The sequence below is a fragment of the Cercospora beticola genome, chromosome 9, assembly GCF_033473495.1.
Source record: "Cercospora beticola chromosome 9, complete sequence".
In the NCBI taxonomy this organism is placed as follows: domain Eukaryota; kingdom Fungi; phylum Ascomycota; class Dothideomycetes; order Mycosphaerellales; family Mycosphaerellaceae; genus Cercospora; species Cercospora beticola.
Genome location: NC_088943.1, coordinates 1,958,671 through 1,983,696, shown reverse-complemented (window position 1 = coordinate 1,983,696; position 25,026 = coordinate 1,958,671). Strand labels below are relative to the sequence as shown.

The window sequence follows — 25,026 nt, the reverse complement described above, 5'->3', positions numbered from 1 at the left end:
ACATTTGAGATGGCGTGGATGTGCTAGGTTCTGCTATCAGCGCGGACTAGTACAGAGTGAGTAGTTGCATAGTACGGTAGTGGGGCTAGTGCGAAGGATGTATGGAAGTGCGGTGAGGTGAGATTTCGTGGAGGTATGTGTGGGCGTAGGTAAGATGGGAGAAGTGAGGTCAGGTGTGCGGTTGGCGGGAGAGGGACAAATTCAGAAGTGAGGTCTTCTTGTCTGTCCGAATGGGGAAATGAACGATGTGTTGTTCCTGCATTGGCGCGGAAAGTGACATGCAGCTGTCAGGGCGGATTTGCGGATTGGGTTGGGTGGGTGGCGTGCACGAGCAGACTTCTCAACTGCATGTGCAGCTGTCTGTCGTGTGTGGTGTGAAGAGCATGTACGGACGTATGCATGCCTGCATGATCAATAATCAGCTCCTTCATGCTGGTTTGCACCTCGCGGAGTTGCAGCTGTCATCTCGCGATACTTCCGACAGCGACAACGGCGGCAATGCGCTCACGCGAACAATGTCGCTATCGAGTTGTAAGCATCATCTGCGCAAGACGTCAGAAAGATGAGCACGCCTCGGACGTCTATCCATCTGCTGTTGATCATGCGCACACTTTGTGGGGCAGCGGTTCTCCACATCAAAGATAGCCGATGTCAAGAAGGGTTGGCGAACGTGCAGTCTTGAGTCGGCCATGTGAGGGTGTGCAGCAAGATGCAAGTCTCAGGGGCTCGAGCGCCTGCAAGCCTGCAATACTGCAGTTGTGGCGGAGCCTTGTTCCAACCTTGCTGCCACACTTCCAACACCATGGGCGTCTGCGGGCGATAGTCCAGAGGTCCCAGACCAATGCGAGTGGGTAGAGACCTCAAATAGGTACATCTAAGCTTGCCAAGTTGGGAAGTGGGGTTCGTTACTATCGAAATACAGATAAACGAGGTAAGCGCTGGATGTCGACTAGGTGACGTCGTATATTTCAGACCGAAGGACGGCTCCGTTGTCGACGGATGAAACTCAGCCAGCAATAGAACCGGTTGGTATGACCAATGACTCTGTTTCCGAGGGCAAACACGTGCAGGAGGAAGAGTTTGGGGTGAACCGGCAGTCGAACTAAGTCCATGTCTTTCGGAAGAGCGCAAAGCATATTGGTCCATAACTGCCGTATCATGACAATAACGCAGCAGAGTTCTTCGGGCGTTCTTTGAGTTTGATGGACGACGACCAAACACGAGTTCGCGTGAACGATGTGTCGAAATGCAGCTGAGCCAAGTCTCGTACGCATGGAAGTCGTCCGTCGCCCCCAGAGGCGAACGAACGCCCAACTCCACCACCACGAGCAAAAGCGGCAGGCATAAGGCAGAAAGAAGCAACACGCGCAATCCAGTAGGGCGACGTGCATGATGCCGAGATGTGCCTGAGTCGCAGGATTGATCGGCGGCCAGGGTCAAGCGACGGACGACAAGAAAAGTACGCGGGAGAGGCTTGATGGGCCACGCTCGGACCGCAGCCGGCGATGGGTCGGTCGGGAGAGAGACAGCAGGCAGAGATTGGTTTTGGCGCTCTGGGCCTGTCGCCAGTCGCACAGAAGGCGTCGTTCATCACAGCGTTCGCTTGCGAAGTTGTGACCACTCGCGGCGCCACGTTTGGTGGGAACATCGCAATGCGCTGTCTCAGGTGCCCCGGACGCAGGCCAATTGTGGGAGGCTGTTGCTGTTGCGGTATGGGGGGTGTCAGTATGCAGAGGAGAGGTGAGATTGGATGAGCCAGACTAGTCTCGTACACTACTGCTGTCGACATGCCCATCAGCACGAGAGCCGTGTGGGTTCCGGGTGAGGCGATGGCTGATGAAACGGTGCTCCGTTGCGCGAGGAGCAGCCGGATGATCGTGATGTGAGTAGCAGTGGGATGACGGACGTGTTGCGCAGACACGGTGGGTGGAGAGGGCAGACTGTGCTGTATCAATTTCTCGTTCCGCGGTGATGACGGACGTTTGATGCTTCACACGGCTCCAGCAGTGCTGATTGCAGGGAAGCGGGCGCTGGGGGCCAGCAAGGTCAAGGTTTTGGGTTATGCAGCATCCCCGTCGTGCCCGTGGGCTACTGCTGCACGAGTCTTTGGGCGTGTGGTCTGCTGCTGCGCGGAGAGCAACCAGCGAGGCATCATCTCACTGCCGTCGTCACCATTCACCACCACCACCTCCTCCTCCTCCTCCGCGCCGACTGCTGTAGTCCGCTGACAGCAGCGTCCCAGCACATGCGACCGCGAGACCCGCCACGTCGCTCATGCCACTCGTGGGCGTCCACGTCTTGGAATTAAGCGCTGCGCATGATCTCCAAACGCTAACTGGCTGGTGGCTCGCGCTGCCATCCCGGTCACAACCTCTCCCTCGCAGCGCCAGCGGCCAGCACGGCGGTCGGCGTTGGCCACGCTATGGCCGCATCCTTGCACTCGTCCTCGCCGTCGTCTCTGCCACCAGCAGACTCGTTGCAAGCTTCTCGTCCGACGACCTCTCACCCCTCGCAGCCGCAACCGCCAACGCGACGAGAAGTGGCTGCCGACGGCTCGGCCAGTGTGACTTCTGCCGCTGCATACACCTCAGCACAACCACCACCACCACGCACTCCACGTGCCCCCGACCCAGCCAAAAAGGTGCGTAGGGGAAACGATGCCCTGCACGAGGCCATCACTCGCGAGGCTGTAACCGAAGAGCAACGCGCTGCCGGCCAATTGCACCAGCGCCAGCAGAATCAGCAGCAGCTCCCACGAGAGCGAGGCCAGCGTCAGCAGCACGCGCATGCTCAGCCTTCCTCGCCGACTCTGCCCGCTGCACCTCATTCGTCTCCTCCCAGCTCGCCTACCACCATGGCTACAACCACGCCCGCCGCGCGCATTCTTCCAAACGATCGCATGCCCATCATGGCCCACCGCACGGCCTCAATCGACTCGACAGTGTCGTCCGTGTCTTCCGCTTCGAACAACAGACCTGCCAATGCCGGAGGCACCAATGTCTACAGGGTCTCGCAGGAAACACAAGGGCCACAGGACGCAGCTGCTTTGATTGCCGCCGCGGGATCAACAGAGGCAGCGTTGCAAAAGGTGCTGCAGGAAAAGCAGCAGGCGGCTTCACACAATGCTCAGCTATGGCGGCTAGTGGAGAAGCAACGGGCGATGATTCTGGGGCTGAATAAAGATCTGGAAAAGTCGCTGAAAGAAAAGGAGCGGTACAGGCGCAAACTCAAAGAACATCTCTCGCAGTCCAGCTCGGCACCAGTCTTGATGAATGGCGCGGGGGCTGTACAGTCGTCCTCGAGGGAGGAGAGCGAGTCACCCTCACATATTGCGCCTGTCCATGCCATGGGCCGGGACATCAGCGTAGACACCCTCAAGAGAAGTGACACCTCTACAAGTGTTGGAAGATCTGACACTCCACAGGATGCGATACATCCGCAGCAGGTAGCACAGGCAGCGATTATTGACCAGCGAACAGCTCAGCATGAGGTGAAGCCGATCACGATTGACACGCGAGGGGCTGCACTGGCCAACGTACAGCGAGCAGCTGCAGGATCCCCGCAAATGTCATCGCCTGGACTCGTGGATTCGGCTCGGAGCCCCAGAGACGGCGTCGGTCATACCAAAAGTCCTTCTACCTCCTCGTACCACACCAGTCCTCCGCCTTCGGTAACGGGGAACCTCAGTCCAAAGACCCGAAAGGCACCCCCTGCGCCACTCCAGCTCAACCAGCCCGTGCACCGACGGGAACCCAGCATTGTCGGTGATGTGGTAGACGCTTCCGACTCCGAGTATGAAGATGACCCTGAAAGTGCAAGGTCAGAGTTCGCAGACCGCGGTCGTAGGAAGACGCGTGAAGACGACGACCGCGAGCGGGAGATGCTTGCGCAGAAGGAGGCTGAACAGCGAAGCAGATCGAAGAAGGAGAAGAAGAGCAAGAGCCGGCCAGCAGAGGAACCTAGCGTGACAGTGTCTGCTGCCGCAGAGCCCATTGTGAGCGAGGCTGCCAGACTGAATGGACCGTGGTCAGATCCGAATCCTTATGAGGTTGCCGGAGAACGCGTTGAAATTGGGACAGCGAGCGCTATACCAGCACGCACATTGACAGCACCCAATGCTATGCTCAGTCCAGGCCTCCCCATGAGCCCCCGACCAGGTGACCGACCGCCCAATTCGCCTATGCCACGTGCACCTCTGGGTCAGATTGCCAACTCAATGCCCATGTCGCCACGGGCAGGTGTAGCAGGACTGCCATTGTCACCTCGCGCACCACGTTCCGCGATTCCACTTCCACCTCAAACGCCCATGGCATTGATGTCTCCACACTTGGACCGCGCCAAGGCATACGCTGCTCAGGCACCACAGCCGATGGGCAGCCTCGCAGATCGTCTGAAGTCTTCTAATGACCCCAATGAGGGGCGACCCTCGATGTCAAGTGACCAGTCTTCCTTGCACACTCCGGGCGAGGTGTACAGAGGTCTTCAGACGGAGCAGTATCCTGATCTACTTCTCCCACCGAATGCGCTACCCTCAATCTTCGTCAAGATTGCTTCATCACGCATGGTTCGCTCCCGAGCGAGCATGATGATGCCGAGAAATGCGGATGAGAACCCAGTCTTCACGTTGGCCGTGCACGAGCGGTCTCAGCAAGCGGAGCTCTGGCGCGTGGAGAAGACGTACCAAGCACTCGTCAATCTGGACAACGAGATCAGAAGCCTGTGCCGTGTGAACGATCGCATACCAGAGAAGGCTTTGTTCACTGGACACGCACCTGCACGTATTGATGCTCGACGCATGGCGCTAAACGCATACTTTGAGCGCATGCTAGACTCTATCGTGGAGGAAAAGGCCGCGCGCATTGTGTGCAAATTTCTGTCAACCGATGCATATGGTGGCGATGGCAATGAGCCATTGGCAGTCGAGCCGAGTCGAGCTGATTCTCCAGCAACCGCGCAGCATAGGCTCCGGCCCAATATGGCAGGCTACTTGACGAAGCGTGGCAAGAACTTCGGAGGCTGGAAGGCACGCTATTTCGTGCTGGATGGTCCCCTGTTCAAGTACTACGAAGGTCCTGGCGGCGCTCATCTTGGCTCAATCAAATTGCAAAATGCACAGATTGGCAAGCAGTCGGTGAATCACAACCACAACAACGAGGACGAGGACAACCAGTTCCGACACGCATTCCTTATCCTGGAACCCAAAAAGAAGGACTCGTCAGCACTTGTTCGCCATGTACTGTGCGCCGAAAGCGATGCCGAGCGCGATCAATGGGTCGATGCGCTTCTCCATTATGTCGACTGGAAGGAAGAGGACGAGCGCCTGCCGCTGGGAAGGCAAGCGCAAGTTGCCAAGACTGATGCCCATGCACCTCGCAGTCCACGCGCGCAAAAGTCTTCCACCGATCTGCGCAGTGGCAGCGGCGGCAGTCATGACTCTGCAACACAAGCCAGGCGGGATTTGCAAGCCGTGGGCTACAATGACACCATTGCCGGGAGTGCGCCTGTCATGGGTCCAGATGGCAGCGAAAGCCCATCACCAACCCACGACAAGCTCCCCGGCGGTGGTGAGCAGCAGGCATCCTCGCATCCCACCATTTCTGGTCCGACGAACTTGCACGTCATCCAGGACGCAGGTAATTGGGGAATGAAGGTGCCGCCCACGCCTGGCCGGGACAAGAAGCGCAGCGTTTTCCAACTTCCCTTCACACGTGGCCGCGCCTCGTCTGATCAGGACTCGAAGGACGCCGGACATGGCGGCAATGATCACCCGGCGCCCACGCCACGCGCTGTCTTCGGAGTACCATTGGCGGAAGCTGTCGAGTTTTCCCAGCCCGCCGGCGTTGACACTGAGCTACCGTCGGTGGTCTATCGTTGCATCGAGTATTTGACAGCCAAGCAAGCCATTGCTGAGGAGGGCATATTTCGACTTTCGGGATCGAATACACTAATCAAGGCGCTGAGGGAACGCTTCAATACTGAGGGAGACGTGAATTTGCTGGAAGAAGAGCAGTACTACGATGTGCATGCTGTTGCGAGTTTGCTGAAGCTCTACTTGCGAGAACTGCCGGCCAGTATTCTCACTCGAGACTTGCATCTCGACTTCCTGCACTGCTTGGAGATTGTCGGCGAGGAGAAGATTGTCGCTCTGAATGCGCTCGTCAACAAGCTGCCACGACAGAACCGCGCGCTTCTCGAGGCCCTCTCCGCGTTTATGCTGCTAATTGTGAATAATGTGCTCGTCAACAAGATGAACGTCAGAAATCGTAAGTTGGAGTCTCCACTGCTAAAAAAAGTATTCCTGCTAACATATCACAGTTGGCGTCGTCTTCTCCCCTACGCTGAACCTTCCTGGCCCTCTCATCTCGCTGTTCGTGGAAGAGCAACACCGAATCTTCGGCGCACCGGCTGAGCTCGAGGCGTCTAATGTTCCCGCCACTGCACAGGCTGTCCAGGCTCCTTCGTCTGACGATTTGCGCTCGCCTCGTCGACAGATGTTCCAGGATCTCCCCACACCTGCTTACAACCAGATGCAATTCCAGACCACGGGTAACAGCACACACGATGACACCGGCATGATCCCTATGCAACCGAGCTACGCCACATACCAGTACCAAATGGCGCCACAAGGTGACGGTGACTACGGAAGCCTCAACGACGCGCTTCGCTCTCCTACGGTGTACAGCACTACTGCTACCGGAGCTCCGACACCACGCGATTTGAAGCAAAAACGACGTGAAAGCACCATGCTCGGCGTGAGCAGCAGCAATCGTGAAGGCGGAAATTGGCCGACCAAGAAGCCGAGCCAGTCACGCTTACGAGAGGAGCATGGCACGAGTTTCTAGCAGACGGACATGTTGACGCTCCGACAGATGGCCAGGCGAGCGCCTGGGAGATACAGCTACGAAGGCGTGTTACGTTCGATGAACTGCACTTACGACGACGATTATTACAAGTCCTATAACCCGACGAGGCTTAATCATCACCACAGCACTGCTGCTTCAGACCATAGCGAGGCCGAGAGACCCTTCGCACGGCACGCCCATCAATGGCAGAGACAGGCATCATGATGACGGACGAATATTATACATATTACCCCCACCCACCTCATTCGGAGACGAGGAAGACTGGACGGAGGAACCTAGTGCTTATTGTTTGGTGTTTATTGTTTATGGCTTTTTGCTATGCTTTCTGGCGGACTTGCTTTCTTGAAGCATCATACCCCCTCTCGTTTGAAATTTATGGTCGGCATTTTTATTCATCAGAGTGCTGCGTTTGAGATTACAAGCGTTCGAGCGAGGAATGAACGAGATTGTGGCTGGCATTTTGAGTTGTGGAAAGAAGGAAGACTCTTCTAGCGAAGGGCTGGCGACACAGAAAACCAGACTTATAGGTATATTGGTGGTTAGATAGTTTACATTTGCCTCTGAGGAGGCGAGGCACTCGAGGCAGTGCGAACAAATGAGAAAGTAATTTGTACAGCGGATCATGGAAATCTTTCGAGTTCCCATCGTTTGCTTACTTATGCGTTGATCTGCGACTTGTTGGGGGAGTAATGTCAATGCCAGATGGAACGCAATATCTTCCCTACCGATTGTGTTGTGACTTGGCGAGTATACGCATCGATGCAAACACTGTTTGGAAATATTCTCTCAAATTCTAGCTTCTGTATGCGCGCCTGTAAAAATCCCTATAATAGAAACAAGAAGAAGAGCATTCGTTATTCTGTCCTTGAACCCGATCGCCTCGATCTCCCTCACGCTCCTCCCAGCCATTCCCCACTCCCATCTTCCCCTCTCTTTCCCCTCATCTCACCACTCACCCCTCCAACCCCTTCTCCTCCTTCAACGGCGCCAGTGGCGTTCCCAAACTCCCCATATTCAACACTTCCTCGCCCTCGTCTTCCTGCTTGATTTGCCTGTTCAATTTCAACTTATCCTCCCCACCCGCTCCACCCTTCGAAAACGGCGTGACAGGCTGCTCCAGAACTTCCCCATCGACTTCAATTCTCACTTTCTCATTGTAGAAACAGACCAAGTTTTCGATTTTGGCGCTTTCGAGAAGCGGGGTAGGGTAGTACCATACTATGTCTTCGAAGACAATTTCGTCGTCGGAGGATGAGGAGGGATTTGGCGAGGTTGGTGAGGAGGATGAGGGGATTACGACATCGTAGTATGAGGCTTCGCCTTTGTAGGGGCACTTTGTTGTTGTGGAGGATTTTCGTAAAACGCTAGCGTCGACGCGTGCGAGGGGGATGTAGAAACGGCAGGGGAGACCGGTTTCGTAGAGGTGCATGGAGGAGAAGGTGTCTGCTACTATGCGGTATGCAGATTCTGTTTCTTCGGTTTCGGCGGTGGTTTCTGATTTTGTTGTTGACGTCGAGGTTTCGCTTGGGCCGCTAAGAGGAAGTTTCACAACAATATGTCGTGTCGATTGGAGAATATCGATTCGTTTAAATGGATCCTTGGGATGTACGAAAATTGGAGTCGATTCTTCGAACCATTGGTCTATGCTCGCGAAATCGATTTTGACAAGTCCGGCTAGAGGTTTTGCGGGTTCGGGTAAGGTTTCTTGGTTGGCGAAACAGATTACTTTGTCGATTTTCTTGGAGCGTACTGTGATTGTCCATTGTGTTGCGAGGATTTGTTTGGAGTTTTCGGGATGTGAAATGTTCTCTCCCGGAGTGATTTGTAGGTCTGCGCTTCGGGCTGCGAAGTAGGAGTGTAGGACAGCGGCGGGAATGTAGAGCTGGGGATAGTATGGATGTTCCCAGACGAAGATTGCGGCGGTGGTCTTGAGGATGTAGACGCCGTTGAAGAGGAGTTGGATGAGTCTTGGAGTGGGAAGAGTTTTGTGGGGACCTTGAGTTCCGAGTTTGATGGCGAGGGATTTGAGGTCGCTGTGGATGATGATGGCGAATTAGTTACTCTTCTTGGGCTTCTTTCTAGTACGCTGTGAAGTGTGGAAAACCATCACATTTGCAGCTGCTGTAGCGGCAGCACCTTCAAATCCGGAATGACTTACTCCGAAAGCTTTCCCTCCGCCATTGTCGTCGCTGGTGCTACAGTGGAAGCCTCCTCTGCAGGCAAATCACCCATAGATCCCAAATCCTCCTCGTGTTCTCGATAAGCTTTCCTATACCGAGCAGGAACCAGCGTCCGACTAGCGTACGACAGATATCTTTTGTGTCTGCGGGACTGTTGCTGAAAATGATGATAGTTGTCGTTGTCGTTGTCTTCCCAGGGCATGGCTCCGAGGTTGAGAGGTGTGGTTCAGCTCTCTCCACGAGGGTGGCTGAGAGAAGTGGGGCCAATCGGGGCCATGATGATGTCGAATTGACCACGACGCCAGAAGGAACATAGTCTATTTGACGCTGACTCGCGGAGCACGGCGAGCGGTATGAATCCTCTGACGTGCAGCGTAAGCCGTGCATGAGTCGAAATCAGTGTGTGCGTTCTTGGTGCCATGGCAGCAAGGTCGCATGCGGTTTGCTCGAGATCAATGGCCGACAATGCTATATTGCGTCTATCGTAATTTTTTCACGACATCTATTTTCGCTTTTACATCAATCGCACTTTTTGTGGGCTTCAACACCTTGATTGACAATGCTCAAGCAGCTGTGTGGTACCTTGATCAGCTCACATGCAGCAAGATGTGCATCGCTTGGTAATCCGTCTCAGGCGTAGGCGCCAAAGGAGCCAAACAGATAAGTGCTCACGCCGTACCATATGGCGGCATGTGGAGTCTTCGGTGCCAGGATGCGCCCATCCTACAAGTACTTCTCATCCTTCAACCACTTCTCCACTGCCGCCTTGTCTCTCTGCAGCCAGCCAATCTTCGCCTTGATCGCATCAAACGACTGCGCAAGGTTGCGGTCAAAGCCCTTGGTGCTCTTGCCCTTGAAGAACTTCTCCACGTCACGAAGCTGATCTTCCCTGGTGAACGAGCTCGTCGCCATCGAGACGACAGATCCGAGCAAAGTGAACGACGGTGGCATCTTTTCCTTGAGCAGATCCCAGTTTTCCTTCATCCATGCCCAGAATGCTTCGATACCTTCTTGATGGGCGCGGAGGCCGGCGAGCGGCAGATAGATGTCTTGTTCCTTGACATGCTTGCCGATAGAGTATGCCAGTGTACGTTGGATGAGTTCCGGATCGCGCGCGCGGCCGAGCGAGCGAAGAGCTGCGTTGCGCTCATCGGATGAAGTGGCCGTCTCGTACTCTTTGACGAGGGCGTCGTATTCAGCTTTACCACCGTACTGCAGCACAATCGCGTAGACTGAAGCGCGCAAGTTGGGGTGCAGCGCAGCACGATCACCTGCAACGAACTTGCCGAACATGTCGTATGCCGCTTTCTTCGTCTCCTCATCGCCGGCAGATGCAGCGTTGCCGAACATGAGTGCCTTGAACTGCTGCTCGATGTGTCCTTCGTTTCCAGTGAATGTCCAGCCCAGCTCGTGAGCCTTCTGGCTAGATAGGTTACGCTGGAAGGCCTTGAGTGCCTCCTTGATCTTCTCATCCTCAAAAATCCAGGTCGAGCGGAGGGCGCCAATACGAGCAGTAATTTCGTCCCACACCACCATGTCAGGTTCCTTGTCGAACCCCTTCAAAAGTGAAAGCAAGCCATCTGTCTTTTGGTATCCGGCAGCTGAAAGAGCACCAGCATCTGCAATCATGCCTGCTCGGTCCTCGACTGTCAGCAAACCTGCCTTAGCATTCTGACCAAGCTTCTGTAACCGTTCTGCAGGGTAGGATGTACGGTAGATGCCAGAGTGGTCCGCGTTCAGCTTGTAGAAGTCGAGATCCGGGACCGTGAAGTCTGCCTCGCGCTTGTTCAACGTGAGCTCCTCGTCAACGCCATTCTTTGTCCTCAGACCAAGGAACACTGGGTAAAGAGTCTGGTCTTCCTCAGGCTTCACGTCAGCCGTGCGCAGGAAGCGGTTCTGCTTGACGTGGATCTTGCTGTTCTTGGCATCTTCAGTGACAGTCACCACAGGGAAACCAATGTTCTTGGTCCAGATGTCGGCGATTCGCTCAACGTCCTTTCCGCTGGCATCGCTCAGAGCTGCCCAGAGATCGCCTGTTGTGGTGTTGCCATAAGCGTGCTTCTTCAAGTATCGCCTAATGCCCTCCATGAAGACATCTTCCCCAAGATGCTTCGATACCATGCGAATGACACAAGATCCTTTCGAGTAGGAGATGGCGTCGAAGATCTGATTGATTTCGTCGGCTCGTTTCACCGGTACTTCGATTGGGTGCGAGCTTCGGAGCGAGTCCAGTCCAAGGGCTGATTGGAGGTTATCCGTGACATACCCTTCCCACACTTTCCACTCTGGATAGAAGACATTGCAAGAGTACCAAGACATCCATGTCGCAAAACCCTCGTTGAGCCACAGACCGTCCCAGAAATCCATCGTTACGAGATTGCCGAACCATTGGTGAGCCAGCTCGTGTTGGACGACTTCTGCCACGCGCTGCTTGGTGGACGCGCTGACATGCTTCTCATCGAGGAGAAGATCGACAACACGGTATGTGACCAAACCCCAGTTCTGCAGCAGTGTTAGCTGTAAGTCAATGCAGAATATGTGGACGAAAAGTTGGAACATACCTCCATAGCACCAGCGGCAAAATCGGGAATGGCAACCATGTCCATCTTCGGTAGCGGGAACTTGCTGTCGAATTCCTTCTCGTAGAAAGCAAGAGTCTGGGCGGCCAGCTTCAAGGAGAATTGGCCGTGCTCAATGTTCTTGTCCGGAGTGCAGAACACTCTCACAGGTACACGGAAGTCGTTGGTCTCGACCACCTGCAATTCTCCAACGATGAAGGCGAGCAGATATGTCGACATGAGAGGTGTCTTGTTGAAAGTAACTGCCTTCTTGCCATTGTCCAGCTTTTTCGTGCCCGACTCATCCATGTTGCTCAGACATGTCAATTTCTCGTCTGCAATCAGAGTGACGGTAAAAGTGGCCTTCAATGCAGGCTCGTCGAAGCACGGGAATGCTCGTCTGCAGTCTGTCGGCTCCATTTGTGTTGTGGCAATGTATTTGTCCTCGCCATTTGGTCCCTTGTATGAAGATCGGTAAAAGCCAGCCATGTTGTCGTTCAGCGATCCGGTGAACTTGTGAATGAGCTTCGCCTTCTGTCCCGCAGGAATGGTCTGGTCAAAGTCGATCTTGGTGGTCTGACTGTCCTCATCGTGGGAGAGTGTAGGAGAAGATGTGATGGTCTGACCTCCTGCCTCTATCTTGGTCTCCTTGATGTCCAGCTCCAATGCATTGACAGATATCGACTTGGTATCCTCGACGACGTCCAGCTCGATCTCGACTGTGCCTTCATACTTGAATGTCTCAAAGTTGGGCTCGAGTGTGACGTTGTAGTGCAATGGCTTAACGTTCTTGGGCAGCACCTCACGGCCCTTGGAGATGTCCATGTTGGCGTCGGCCGTGTCAGCTTCCTTGCGACACATGGCGGAGCGTCGACTGGAGCAGTATCGTTGGTAGGCGGGCGTGTGTCGAGGAAAGCGTTGGAAGCGTGAGGGAGAGCGGAGGACCGGGTCAGGCGGTGTGAGGTGGCGGAAGGATAGCTGCGGCTGTATTCGAGATGCAGATGCCGTGGATGCGGTCAGGTACGATCTCGTGGGCAGGAGCGAAGTGGGTAGGTGAGTCGAGTGTGTGGTGGGGGTCCTCAGGCCGACTGCGGCTTTACGTGCCGCCGAGCGGAGGGACATGCTGGAACTGTACAGGAGTAGTAATACAGGCAAGAATCAGGGAAGAATGAAAGGCAAACACTTCAAACACGTCTGCGGCATCGACAATTCATGATACGCGATGTCGATGCGATGAATGCTTGATGCGTGGCGGGATCCGTGCCCGATCTGAGCTTTGCCTCACCTCCGACAACGCCGCTCCCTTCTCCGCGCCCCCCACCTCCGTCCCGCATTCAACCTCCGGACGATACCATCAAAAAACACTCCCTGGCACCGCGTCCTTTGCAATTCGTTGCTACACGAACAATGGAATTGACGCACATGCAGCAGGCAGGCATGGATCAACGGGCAAGCAGACGAGCCCCCATTCAACATGGCTGCTCATCCCAAGTGTTCTCCCTATCGTTGTGAGTACAGGATGGCTGCGTCAACAAATTCGGACGCCAGATAATCGACGTTCGTGCCGCCGTCATCAACACGTCGGGCTGCCTTCAACTACGGTGGCAGTTCTTGCTTGGCGGTTCGCCGCGCCACAATAGCTGCAGGTGGGAGGAACTGCTGACCATCCGACACTGCTCCTTCACAGATAGCTCATCTCGAAATGCCCTCCTCTGCTGCCTGGCTTCTCCGTAAGTCTCTCAATCTGGTTCCGCAATGATGGAGTCCCTACGAGACCCCGACAGACAATTCCGCCTTCTTTGGCTGCACGCAGGGGAAGATGATGACACTCTCAAGCTGGACATGCGCATCTTCGATCAGAGTGACGCACCAGAATACTTTGCCATCTCATATACGTGGGGCTCTCAGGATCCTCTGCGAGAAGTCTTCATCGATGGCGCCTCCCGACTTGTTCGGCCGAACTGCCGCGATGCACTGTGGCAAGCTCGTTTCCATCATGGTGCATCTTGGGTCTGGATCGACTCGCTTTCCATGAATCAGGAGGATCTGACGGAAAAGGGCCATCAAGTCAAGAGAATGGGGACCATCTTCGCATCCGCACAGCGTGTACTTTGTTGCATTGGCATGGGAACGAGCGATATTCAAACCATTGACTCGCTTTGGCCTGAATCTCTTGTACAAGACATTTCATCAGATCGAACACATAGGATGCCCAACAGATGGAAGGAGGGAAGCAAAGCCTCCGAATTCTTATACGAACCCGCTACGGCCGAAGAGTACCACGATCTGCTGATGAGAGGCGCGAAATCGAATGACTACCCTCCCCTGCCCCTGTGGCAATTTCACGCGGCGTGCGATGCCTTCCTCAATCGGCCATACTGGAATCGGCTCTGGATTGTACAAGAGTTCAAGTTGGCTGCAGAGTGTAGTATTCTATGTGGTCCGGTAACATTATCGAGAGTCTTCCTCGAAAATTTGTGGCATAGAGCGGAGTGCTCGTTGACATTTAGCAGCTTTGGGTTCGACATACCATTGCATGCTCATCTGAGTACCATGTCAGCATGTCACAGATTCGCCGAGCTCGCACAATTTCAGTGTACAGACGTTCGGGACCGCATATATGGCACAATCGCCCTCTACAATTGGCGCGAGCACGGGCGCCTCCTGGAGCCTGATTATACGCGATCGAGAGCATCGTTGGCAGGAGCGGTAATACACCGAAGCCAGAACATGACCGAGGCGCGAGAGCTGTGCAGTATGTTGAACGTAGATATGCACGATGAGATGATTCGAGGACTCGTACGCTCAAATCAGAAGTCGCACCCCGAGAGCTCCCGAGCAGGTGCAGCAACTGTATCTTGTCGTCTTTTGGCAAGAATCTGCGTCATCGACAACGACCAGAACGATAGGCTGGAAATATCGCAATGGGATTCTACGCACAACTTGAGGAAGAAGTACTGTCTCAATGTTCACGAGCGTGATTTCAACATTGACCTCTCGACCTTGATCGAAACGATAAAAGACTTCGGTTTTCAAGCCTGTCGAGCCCAACTGCAACCCCCCAACGTGGTTCCCCAAGCACTGTGTCGAGAACAGAAAGTAGTAGGCCTTGTATGCCACGACGCCCTTCCAGGGGATCTACTCATGTTTCTCGAGGAAATCTCACCGTGTACCGGAAGCTTCTGCCTGGTTCTCCGAGCCGGTCTCGATAGCAAGATCTGCAGTATCGTCGGCCAAGGAATCATCTGCGACCCCCTAGAGGCGCCACTGAGCCATAGAGCAGAACTTCGAGTGTCGGGCAACGACCTCCTCATGCTCTTCGCTCAGGATCTGCTCGTTGGTCGAGATACTTATGATCGAGTGGTATTCGAGATTGATCGAATGGCGCGGCTGGGTCGACTGTGGACCAATCTGAGGGGCGAGGTAGAGCTAAATTGGTGTCATTTCGACCGTGAGCTCAAGGTCCGAGTGGGTGAAAACTCCAAGAAACAGGATTCAACCCACGAAAGCCCTCGTGCAGTGAGAACAGCTAGACCATTATTCATTGCTCAGCGAAAATATGACGCAATTTTGCGCTACCTGGAGTCGCTACCACCATGCCGAAAGAATTGCACAGTGCGACATCTTCACAACATCAATCGGAAGCGACAGGTAAAGTGGCGGCACTCGATTCCCATTGAAGCTGCAGTTGCGGCGAGTGGTGATTAGGGTTTTGGTGTATTGCACAACCGCCACTTGGGCGACCGATTGGAGTTTGCATCTCGAATTACGAGCATCAGTATCTATCGTATCGTGGCATCTGGTGGGTGGCCGTCACTTTACTTCATTCGGATGCCAGAGCACAGACGAAGAGTTTCAGCTGTGGCGCACATGTGCCGAGACTTGTGGCTGGGATCTCACCTCCGCACCTCCGCCCGAAGCCGACTTTTCTTCAGCTTCGTCGTTCTGCTTTACACTTCTTTGACTTCATCTCCTACGTATCACGACTTCAACATCACTGTTTATTTCCGCTGTACCGTGTCTTGAATCCCTCCGCACCGCTCGTAGTCTTACGTCCGCTGTGGGCCTGCGAGCTTCTATTCAACCTCCAGCACAGCAGACATCCTGTCTTCATCGGACATGACAGCATTCCATCTCCTTTTCCCGCCTCCATGAGACCTTGAAAGTCGAACGCAAAAGTTGTCGACGTTCCAAATCCGCAATACAGTCCTCTCAGAAAGCTCCTTCTCTTCCATGAGCTTTTCTGGAGTTTTATCTCAAAATTTTCATTGCAAGAACAAACCTATTCACCTTGTTTGAGGTGCCCAGGACTACTTTCATGATTGGGTTGCCATAGTTTGTGTGGAACAGAAACTGCAATAATATGAAGCGTGGAGGCGCAGATCGTCCCGCCACGAAGACATGCTTACTCTCGAGGCGTTCCTATCTGCAGGAAGAAATTCCTCGCCCAGGCCACGCACGGGGATTTTATCCGATGACAAGAGTTGTGTATGGACTAAATCCAGGTCGGAAAGTGCTTGCGCGCTGTTCCATTTTTGATTAATCCTTATAGCACGGAAGGTGATTGCCGAGCACTCACTACTCGTCACAGCAATCTTCGTCACTGGGTGCACAGCAGAACGTCGTTGAGGCTGCGTCCTTGCGTGCCACACAGCATACCGTGTTTGTCGGATCGTTCACTTTAGGTGGCAGCCCAGGCCTGCACTGCATAGCGTTTCCATCAGCATATGCTCTGGCCATGAGACACATATCACCCTACGCTTCGACACTCACGAAATCTCCATTGGGATCCTCGTCTATAGTGCATGAGGAGAATTCGTAATATCTGGTCTCCGAACCACAGCAGTTGTCCCCGAATGTGTCGCAACAAGCTGGCTGCTCAAGGAGAAAGTATGTCGAGAAGAGACAGCAGGAGAGAGGCATGGGTGCAACCAAGCATTCCAGCGTGGTATCAGAACCTTCTGCTACGTTGCACTGACAAAGCTGATCGAAGGTCACTCGCGCGATACGTAGCAACCGAGGCCACCTGCCACGACAGTATTGGGGCCCAAGATTTCTTGCATACTTCGACTGCTGCACTTTGCGTGGAACAGAACCCGACTCGCCTTGGTATTCGCAGGGAACTATGCCATTTTGCAGGAGCAAAGACTTCTTTCACATTGGAAGTGAAAAGTTCAGTAATGACGAAATAAGCCGCTCCCTCGCATGCGGAAAGCTTTGCACAAAGCTGTCCTCCTGTCAACAGCAATCTGGCTCACCTGGTACACAACAATAATATTCTTCATCGACGCGACGCGTCTCAACACAACATTTTGTGTTCTCTGGGGGCAGGTCCGGCTTCGGATCACACTATGTAGCGATTCTGTCAGTTCGAGCACAGACATGAACAATGCTGTGAAGGTCGATTACTCACATAATCCTTATTTGGATCTTCGAAATCAGTGCATGGCGAAATAGTCCAGTGCGTGAGCTCGGAGTTACAGCAGTTGTCCTCCAGCGTATTGCAGCACGCTGGTTGTTCGAAGATGATGAAAGTCGAGTATACACAGCACGATTGCCCCCATGGACACTTCGGAATTTGCGATCAGCCAATGAGCACACCAAGTCTTGTGATGGGTAGGACTCACTTCATTGTCGAGCCACTGTTGATTAGAACAATCGCCGATAGGGGTGGCTGTGGTCGGGTCCAAGAAATCGTCTGCTGGGTCGCTTTGAGCACAGCTCGAAGCGCAGAGCGTAGCGAGAGCAGCGGATAGCATGGGTAAGATGTACATGATCTTTTCACGGAGACTTTCCCCTCGCTTGCTGGGTAATGAATCTTGCGGATTTTGAGAAACTTGGAGCGTCTTCATGTTCATTCTTAAAGCCCTCTCTGGATTCCTGACCAACACAATGTTCACTAATCTTTTACGAGCAACAGTCGATGGTCTTAGTCTCCACGGCCTCAGACCATTTGTGCCCAAGCACCGAGGATCAAAGCTCTTTCCCACTGCTAGATCCGCCTTCATCAACGTCTGGGCCACATCTGATGAGTGATACTGTAGATTTTTCGCGTTGGAAATCGATCGATCCGGCCGAGTAAAAGCAACGAGTCTTCTGTGCATACCGAATGATCTTGGACTCAAGCACCCTATTCATATCGATCGCCTGCCGTCTCCGTTCAAACTGCGGCATTGGTTATTGTATGATTGTGAACATCGTGAGGGCCCAGCGTGGAGATGGCCAACAGTCCATCGTCTCCGTTCGAAAACTGGGTATCGACTGGACACAGGGATGCCCCGTACTAATGACTGAACCATACTATAGAGTTCGAAGCAACGGTGTGCTTCCGCTGTTTGTGGTCAGTACATTGTGGCCGACGCCAAGAGTGTCTACCTTGCTCTGATGGTTCGACTCATTTTGCAAAAGCTTGTTTGACTGAAGATTTTGCTTAATTATGCATATGCTACAAAGAGTCGGCGTCAGGCGACTCGGGTGTTGTTGGTAACCGGAAGGGGTTATTGCTGACCGAACTTCCCCATTAAGATGGTGTTCTAGACCTACAGCCCAACACGATGGCCTTCGTCGCCCGTATTCGGCGAATCACATCCAAGGTGTCTTCACAAGGTCGGGCAATTGGCTGAGATTATTATTGCCGAGGACTTCACCGCACCACGTCAGCACTACCCTGCTTCCGCAGGAACTACTGTGAACCAATGCCAATGTACCACCAAGAATGCTGGAGAGACTACTGTACCAGAACTCCCAGACAGTTATTGCACGACACAATCGACCACAAGACCCCATTCCGGAAAATTCTGTTCCGGTCTCGATCCGACCAGATTTGGTATTCCCCCGAAACAATTACTTGAATCATGCACTGTGGAAGCTTGGTCGTTTCCCCACAAGCGCTATGTCTCTTTGCTTCGTCGCATTTGATCCGAGCATCGAGGATCGTACCATGTTGGTTGACATGGATATAGCCAGACCGCACCAATGAGCTTGGGCTGTTTGGCCTCGGGCCCTACTCCAATGCTCCTCATCGTCCCCATTTGGCAATTCACACTCACGATGGCGCCAAAGCTTTGACCCAGTGAGTGAGTGTGCGTGCTAGAGCTGCATTTGTCTAACATTTGTTGGCTGCATGGCAGAAGCATGTTGCCAGATTGTCCGTATTCCCTTTTGTATCGATGAGTGTCCCGAGTAAGTGCATCTCAAAGCTCAAGATGCGGAGGAAGCGTACGCGCGCGGTGGAGCAGGCTGTACGAATTGAACGCAGATCAGCAGGGCATGATCTGCAATTTGTGGCTCGAGTGTTGGCACTACAACGGTACAAGAGCATCGGAGCGGCCGCAGCCCTTGTCTATCTGATCGCAAGTGGTATGTGCCAAGAAAGCATGATACAACGTACGGCAAAACAGAAGAAGGCAGGGCAGTACATTCTACCGGCCATCTAATCATGCAAGTCTCTCCGTGTGGGCTATGGTAGCCTAGAGTGAAGACACAACAATGACTAAACAAAAGTTGACTGCTTGACATATGCCAATGCTATAGAAACATCAGTTGCCTCGATGCCAGATCTAGCATAGGAAATTCTGCTCTTGTGAACGAAAGATGCAACCATCAAACCTGCTGCTCTCATCTGTCACCTCGGTCAGGGATCGGAGGACCATCGCAGATTGCGTTGGAAAACTTGATAGCACTGGCCATGCCGCGAAGTCACGCCTGTCGCCCCCAACTTTACTCAGCTGAGTCCCAACACCAGCAAGACCGCCAGCTTCCGTCCATCACTTTCGAGGTATTCATGTAGTGTTTGCACTACGTCCAGTCGCTAAATCAGAATGAAGGTCGCTGTCATTGCGCTTGCGTTTGCGACGCTCTTGAACGCATTGCCATTGCCCCCGGAGATAGAGCGGCTGGAGGACAGCGTCGAAGCGCGCGATGTCACCGCGGAGGATGAGACCATCAAGCTCCCAGCTGTGAAGCACAGAAAGCGCCAATACCCATACTACTGGAATTTCGAAGACTACTGAGGCACGCCACCACCAGAACCGGCGGAATGGGGTTCGCTGTATTGGCGTGGCCCTACTGATAACCCGTACGCTGGTTGCTTCAGCGATGGCGCCAAATCGATCGGACTCGTGTGCTCTGGTGGTTCATACGAGGAGACTCACACTTCAGCTAACGGATTCTTGACCGATACCGATAAGGGATTTTTCGTGTCTTTCTATACCGGACCTCCAAATCCCCTTGGTGGCTGGAATCCTTTCGCTCCGCCGGCCACCAATCGTGTGGGTACGGCTGTTGGAGGTGTTAGTCGCACAGGAGCAGTAGCTGGAGGAGGGATTTCCGGCGGTATTTCTGGCGGAGGCACAGTCAGACCCAGTGGAAGGGGAATATCTGACGGCGGAACCACTGGGAGAACGTCCACGACCGGCAGAACAAGCACTTCCAGCAGGACAGGTACTGGTACTCGTACCGATGTCGACAAGAACGTCAAAGGCTGTGTAGATCTGGTAAGTTTATCTGGTCGCAAAGTCCACAGTTACTTTTCAGCTTTACTGACGCTCTCTCGCAGGGCATTGTAGAAGCAGGAGTTGGATGTTAAGAAGACGGCTGCAACAAACCGCGCGCATGTCGGTGGAACGTCAAGCAAAAGCGCCGTCAAGGTGTACCTGGGCTCGCGAACAGAGCAGGAACGGCATCCTAATGGGCCATTACGGATCTCAAAGGTGCAGTCAGGGTCGAAGGCGTTCGGACACTGAACTTTGGACTCTCATGATGGCAGACATGCGGTATTCGCACGAGTGTGGTGGAGGTGACCGGGTATTGAATATCTCCTTTGTGTTTTCGATGACGGAGTTTCGACTTCACCCAGCTCCATTCGGTAGGTAGGCAGTTTCGATATGTCTTGTCAGCTTACAAGGTTCTCCAGCTCGTCTGGACCAAAACCTTCCTGTGTCGTGGATTAATGATCCAACTCGAACGCCCTCGAGACTGACGCCTGGGCGGATGCCAAGGTTAGGTAGGATTCTCCGCTTCTCATGCCGGAAAAATTTGATGAAATTAGCTGCGTTGGGTCCGAAAAAGCGATCGTATTCCTCGTGATGCACGTTGCTTGGAAGGCGCAAAGTTGAGCCTGGAGGTAGATGCTCGATACTCGTCCATCGAGGCACGCATTCGATGTTCTCAACTGCAAACCCTCCTATTGCGATGTCAATGTTGAGGCCTCAGTGCACCAGTTTCTGCGAAAGGGAAGAGCGAGGTCAAAGACCACCGTGAAGCCCTTACAGTCGGTCGAGCTGAATCCAGGAGGTCCACTCAATCTCTGCTGAGTCTGTAATTAATGCACAATCCATACTTTGTGCGATGCCTTGATGGCAAAGAGTAAGTGAAGTCGAAACAGCGCCGGCACCATCAGCCTCGGCCAAAGCTTGGCCGAAGAGCTGGCCGAACCGAGCGCTCCACCAACCACTGCCTTATCATCCTCACAGCAGCGGCAGCGTCAAGATGGCCATCGAAACATCCCTTGTCCCGGTGAAGCGAAGTCGAACTCGCCATGACACGAAACATCGCGATCAGAGAACCTGCAGGCCCCAAGACGCAGCGGGTGGACGCAGATCTTCTTATCCCAGGCAGAGGCGAGCCTGTCAAACATGCTGCATTGATTTACGAAGCGATTGAAAAGGCAAGCGGCAAAGGAAAGATTTTGTTTGCAGGCAACAAAGATGATGTTCCATCCAAGTATGCCAACGTCAAGGCGAGCTTGCATGTTCCCGTTCTGATGCCGGGAATGTGGGATTGCCATGTTCACGTACGTAGAAGTCAGCATCTTTATGTTTGTTCTCCACTGACAGGCGAGCCAGCTCATCGGCCAAAAAGATCTGAATCTTGAGCAGATCGCGCTGATGTCCTCCTCCACAGCCGGCTTTCGAATCGCACGCGATGCAGTAGCGACCCTCAATGCCGGCTTCACCAGCGTTCGCGAAGTCGGCGGCTACGGCATAGACATCAAGAGCTCCATCGAGGAAGGCTGGATTCCAGGTCCTCATATCTACTCCGCAGGCTCAATTCTCAGCCAGACCGCCGGTCATGGAGACTTGCACACCATGCCCTTGGAGCTGATGCATCATCGCATGACGGACGGCTTTCCACTCGCTTTGGCGGATGGCATCGATGAGGCGATAAAGCAGACGAGGAAGCAGATCAGGCGTGGTGCGAGTGTGATCAAAGTCTGTGCTACGGGAGGCGTCTTGAGTAGGATTGATAGTCCCAAAGCGGCGCAATTCACGAATGCGGAGCTGGAAGCTATCGTCGGGGAAGCCACGCGGACGAATATGATTGTGGCAGCGCATGCGCACGGAACGGAAGGGATTGTGAGTATCGATATCGAGTATTGAAGCCTGGGCTAACTCTGCATATTTAGCTGGCAGCTTTGCACGCTGGTGTGAAGACGATCGAGCATGGGAGTTACCTGACAGAAGAGGCAATCGAGCTCATGCTTGAGAAGGTACGTCCACAGTGGTATGAAGGCAGTAGCAGCGACTGACTTTCACCAGGAAGCAATTCTTGTCCCCACTCGCTATGTCCAACAATATGGCATTGAGCATGCGGAACAAATGGCTCCAGAGAGCTATCAGAAGATGGCCGAGACGGTGAATGCGAACAAGGAATCATACCGAAAAGCCGTATGTGTCCGGCCATTTCACGACGAACGAGCGCGCAGCTCACAGAAACTGACATTCTCCTCAGATCAAAGCTGGCGTACGCATAGCTCTTGGTACCGATCTCGGTATCTCCAGTCACGGAGCCAAATTCAACCACGGCACGAATGGCAAGGAGTTCTACTACGCCGTCGAAGCAGGTCTGACGCCTCTGCAAGCGATCGAAGCTGGAACTGCGACTGCTCCTGCGACTCTGGGCCCGCAGGCGCCGAAGTCAGGACAGCTTCGCGAAGGTTACGATGCCGATTTCATCGCCCTGGTGAAGAATCCTTTGGACGATATTGAGGTATTGGCGCGAGCTGAAGAGGTGAAGTTTGTCTGGAAAGGTGGTAGATTGGTCAAGCGCGATGGCGAAAAGATTGGAATCATCTAGGCTGCGAAGCTGAATGTTTTGGCCCGCTCCCCCTCTTTTTGCGACATTCGTGCTTGTGATGCGACAGTCCTGTCGCTGAAGTGAGGCGGATGAAACGGGCTGAAATGCTTGCCTGAAGCCTGGCTGAGCTTGAGCATAATCTAACTCGAAAACTTACAGTGCGATCAGGGCAAATCTTTCGCCCCCGTTGCTATCGAGCAGAAATCCTGTGACGAGTAAAAATGCCATTTTCTGTATGATGGCGAAGCATACCTTTGACACTGTTACGAAAATGGTGTCTTTCCCGGAACTGTCGCCATCTGGACACGCGAATGAGTCACCTCGATCTAGAGGAGACCACGATAGCGACGTGGGCAATGTTCCTGGGGTCGCGAAGCAAGATTTCAGTCTTTAATCCATGCGATGGAGAGAACGACCACGTCACAGTGCTGCTATCGCCCGCCATTTGATTTAGCCGAAGTAGGGCCAGGGCCAGCCCTGCTAGACGCGCATCACGTGGTCTCGCGTAAAAAGGCTTGGCCATGTTTCAGGTAGGCGCTGCGTCACTCGCGCAACGCCAGCCTATCAACAATACCCTCTCACAAAGACTCGCAACCGCGCTACGACATGTCGCTCTTTGTTGGCCTGCTATTCTGGGCTATTGTCGAGGTCGACGAGACAATGAAGTGGGGTCACGCTGGCCTGGCAGCGCCTGCTGTTCGTGGCAGTGGCATGGCGGCGAGGTAGTCTTCACGACCGTTTCCTCTTCCCTGCATTCACCATCTCCGCACCGACACTTCACTATTTCCTGTTTCTTCGCCCGACCGCTTTCCTTATCTTTCCTTCTTGTTCAAATCAGGCGCTGTGCGCTATACCGTTAACTTGCTGGCAAGACTTTTAATCACCACTTGCACGACAGACCACGAAACAGCAGAATCAACCCGCAGCAGAACATATCACGAACAGTCCAGCACAGCAGATATCATGGCCCGCAACTTTCAACCCTTCGCAATACTTCCGGTCCTGGTGATCGCGACAGCTTTTGTGTTGTCCTTCCTCTGCATCTTTGCTGGCAATAATTCTGGATTCCTGGAAGATTACTATGTCTTCAACCTCAACACGACTCGATTTGGCCAGAATGCAGTGGAGAAAATCGATAACAAGATCATGGGGCTGAATGTGACCCGGGTCCTCACCAAGCGCGATCTGGTAGAAGTCCCCATGATGATCGATGTCAACGTTGCGGCCCATGTGACTGCACCACCTGGAGCACACATCACACTCGCACCAAGAAATCCCGACGGCCTCGATGACTTCGTGGACGGCATCTCTGACGGCATCGCTTCGATCAAGAGCGACGCAGGAGAAGCCGTCGGCGATGCAATCACCTCTGCCAAAGACGGCATACAGAGCAAAGCAACAGCCATCGCGTCTGCAGTCGAATCCAAAGCCAGCTCAGTCGAAGGAATAGTCGTCTCGAAAATCTCCTCTGCTGTCGCCTCTGTGCAGACCGCAGTCGTTGAACAAGTTAACGAAACCTACTCCGACTTTCTCGCCACTCTGGACCTCGACGGCTTCTACAGCGTCCACCTTGTCACAACCTGCTCTGGCGAATATAAGACCCCATCAGGCGTCAACATTACTGTCGGCGGCTCACCCTTGCCTCCCAATGGAACCGAAAAGATCATCGAAGAATGCAAGGACCATTCCGCTCTCAACCCGCTTAGCCTTGTCCGTGTCCTCTTTGAGATTGGCATCTTCTTCACTGGTCTCTGTCTGCTCGCGTCAATCTGGGCAGTAATTTCATACTCGCGCAAGAAGGCAATCCTGAACGTCGTTCTCTGCGTTCCAGCACTAGGCTTCTTCGCCCTCGGCGCTGCCGCTACCCACGGGATCGCAACTGCTGCCGCCGCAGTCATCAATGTCCTCGGCGACGACGTCGGCCTCAAAGCCAACGCAGGACACAAACTGATTGCACTCGTTTGGGCAACAACGATTCTGGTCCTCATCTCCGCCTGCCTCTGGACAATCTTGGCCTTCACAGGCGAGCACCTTCCCGATCTCAGACGCTCTCATCGTTCAGGAGACATGATGAGCGAGAAGAATCCGGAAGGCCTGCCCCAACATGAGCTGAAGATTGTGCACCCTGGCGAGCCAGGCTACGAACGTGGTCCAACAGGGCATTCGGATGTTGCGGCTTGGGCGGCTGCGGGAGCGCATCGGGGTTATCAGCAGAATCCGCAGCAAACGAGTCAGCCGCAGAGCGAGCAATCGAGAAAGTTTGCGAAGAAGAATAGTTGGTATGTGAGAGGGTAGTGGGATGATGCGATATTATTTGCGATGAGTTGATGTTTTGACGAGCATTTGAGC

The 25,026-nt window shown here is 53.7% G+C and overlaps 8 protein-coding genes across 8 annotated transcripts; 6 read left to right on the top strand and 2 right to left on the bottom strand.

The window, feature by feature from the left end:
- Positions 1-2,422: 2,422 nt before the first annotated feature.
- Positions 2,423-6,842, top strand: RHO25_012983 (uncharacterized protein; the record flags this gene model as incomplete). The annotated part of the gene is made up of 2 exons (XM_023604259.2): positions 2,423-6,263; positions 6,316-6,842. 2 exons carry the CDS (start codon positions 2,423-2,425, stop codon positions 6,840-6,842), a joined length of 4,368 nt encoding a protein of 1,455 aa, XP_023450464.1.
- A 973-nt stretch (positions 6,843-7,815) lies between these two features.
- On the bottom strand, positions 7,816-9,245 carry RHO25_012982 (uncharacterized protein; the record flags this gene model as incomplete). The annotated part of the gene is made up of 2 exons (XM_023604258.2): positions 7,816-8,896; positions 9,022-9,245. 2 exons carry the CDS (start codon positions 9,243-9,245, stop codon positions 7,816-7,818), a joined length of 1,305 nt encoding a protein of 434 aa, XP_023450313.1.
- A 521-nt stretch (positions 9,246-9,766) lies between these two features.
- RHO25_012981 (uncharacterized protein) lies at positions 9,767-12,462 on the bottom strand (the record flags this gene model as incomplete). The annotated part of the gene is made up of 2 exons (XM_023604257.2): positions 9,767-11,545; positions 11,605-12,462. 2 exons carry the CDS (start codon positions 12,460-12,462, stop codon positions 9,767-9,769), a joined length of 2,637 nt encoding a protein of 878 aa, XP_023450312.2.
- An 894-nt stretch (positions 12,463-13,356) lies between these two features.
- RHO25_012980 (uncharacterized protein) lies at positions 13,357-15,309 on the top strand (the record flags this gene model as incomplete). The annotated part of the gene is made up of 1 exon (XM_065603621.1): positions 13,357-15,309. One exon carries the CDS (start codon positions 13,357-13,359, stop codon positions 15,307-15,309), a length of 1,953 nt encoding a protein of 650 aa, XP_065459693.1.
- Positions 15,310-19,421: 4,112 nt separating this feature from the next.
- Positions 19,422-19,613, top strand: RHO25_012979 (uncharacterized protein; the record flags this gene model as incomplete). The annotated part of the gene is made up of 1 exon (XM_065603620.1): positions 19,422-19,613. The coding sequence occupies one exon, from the start codon at positions 19,422-19,424 to the stop codon at positions 19,611-19,613; it is 192 nt and encodes a 63-aa protein (XP_065459692.1).
- A 26-nt stretch (positions 19,614-19,639) lies between these two features.
- RHO25_012978 (uncharacterized protein) lies at positions 19,640-20,345 on the top strand (the record flags this gene model as incomplete). The annotated part of the gene is made up of 3 exons (XM_065603619.1): positions 19,640-19,644; positions 19,697-20,096; positions 20,169-20,345. 3 exons carry the CDS (start codon positions 19,640-19,642, stop codon positions 20,343-20,345), a joined length of 582 nt encoding a protein of 193 aa, XP_065459691.1.
- Positions 20,346-21,139: 794 nt separating this feature from the next.
- Positions 21,140-22,677, top strand: RHO25_012977 (uncharacterized protein; the record flags this gene model as incomplete). Its single annotated transcript, XM_023604256.1, has 5 exons — positions 21,140-21,394; positions 21,447-21,956; positions 22,007-22,090; positions 22,140-22,268; positions 22,333-22,677. The coding sequence occupies 5 exons, from the start codon at positions 21,140-21,142 to the stop codon at positions 22,675-22,677; spliced, it is 1,323 nt and encodes a 440-aa protein (XP_023450311.1).
- Positions 22,678-23,640: 963 nt separating this feature from the next.
- RHO25_012976 (uncharacterized protein) lies at positions 23,641-24,972 on the top strand (the record flags this gene model as incomplete). Its single annotated transcript, XM_023604255.1, has 1 exon — positions 23,641-24,972. One exon carries the CDS (start codon positions 23,641-23,643, stop codon positions 24,970-24,972), a length of 1,332 nt encoding a protein of 443 aa, XP_023450310.1.
- Between the last annotated feature and the right edge of the window lie 54 nt (positions 24,973-25,026).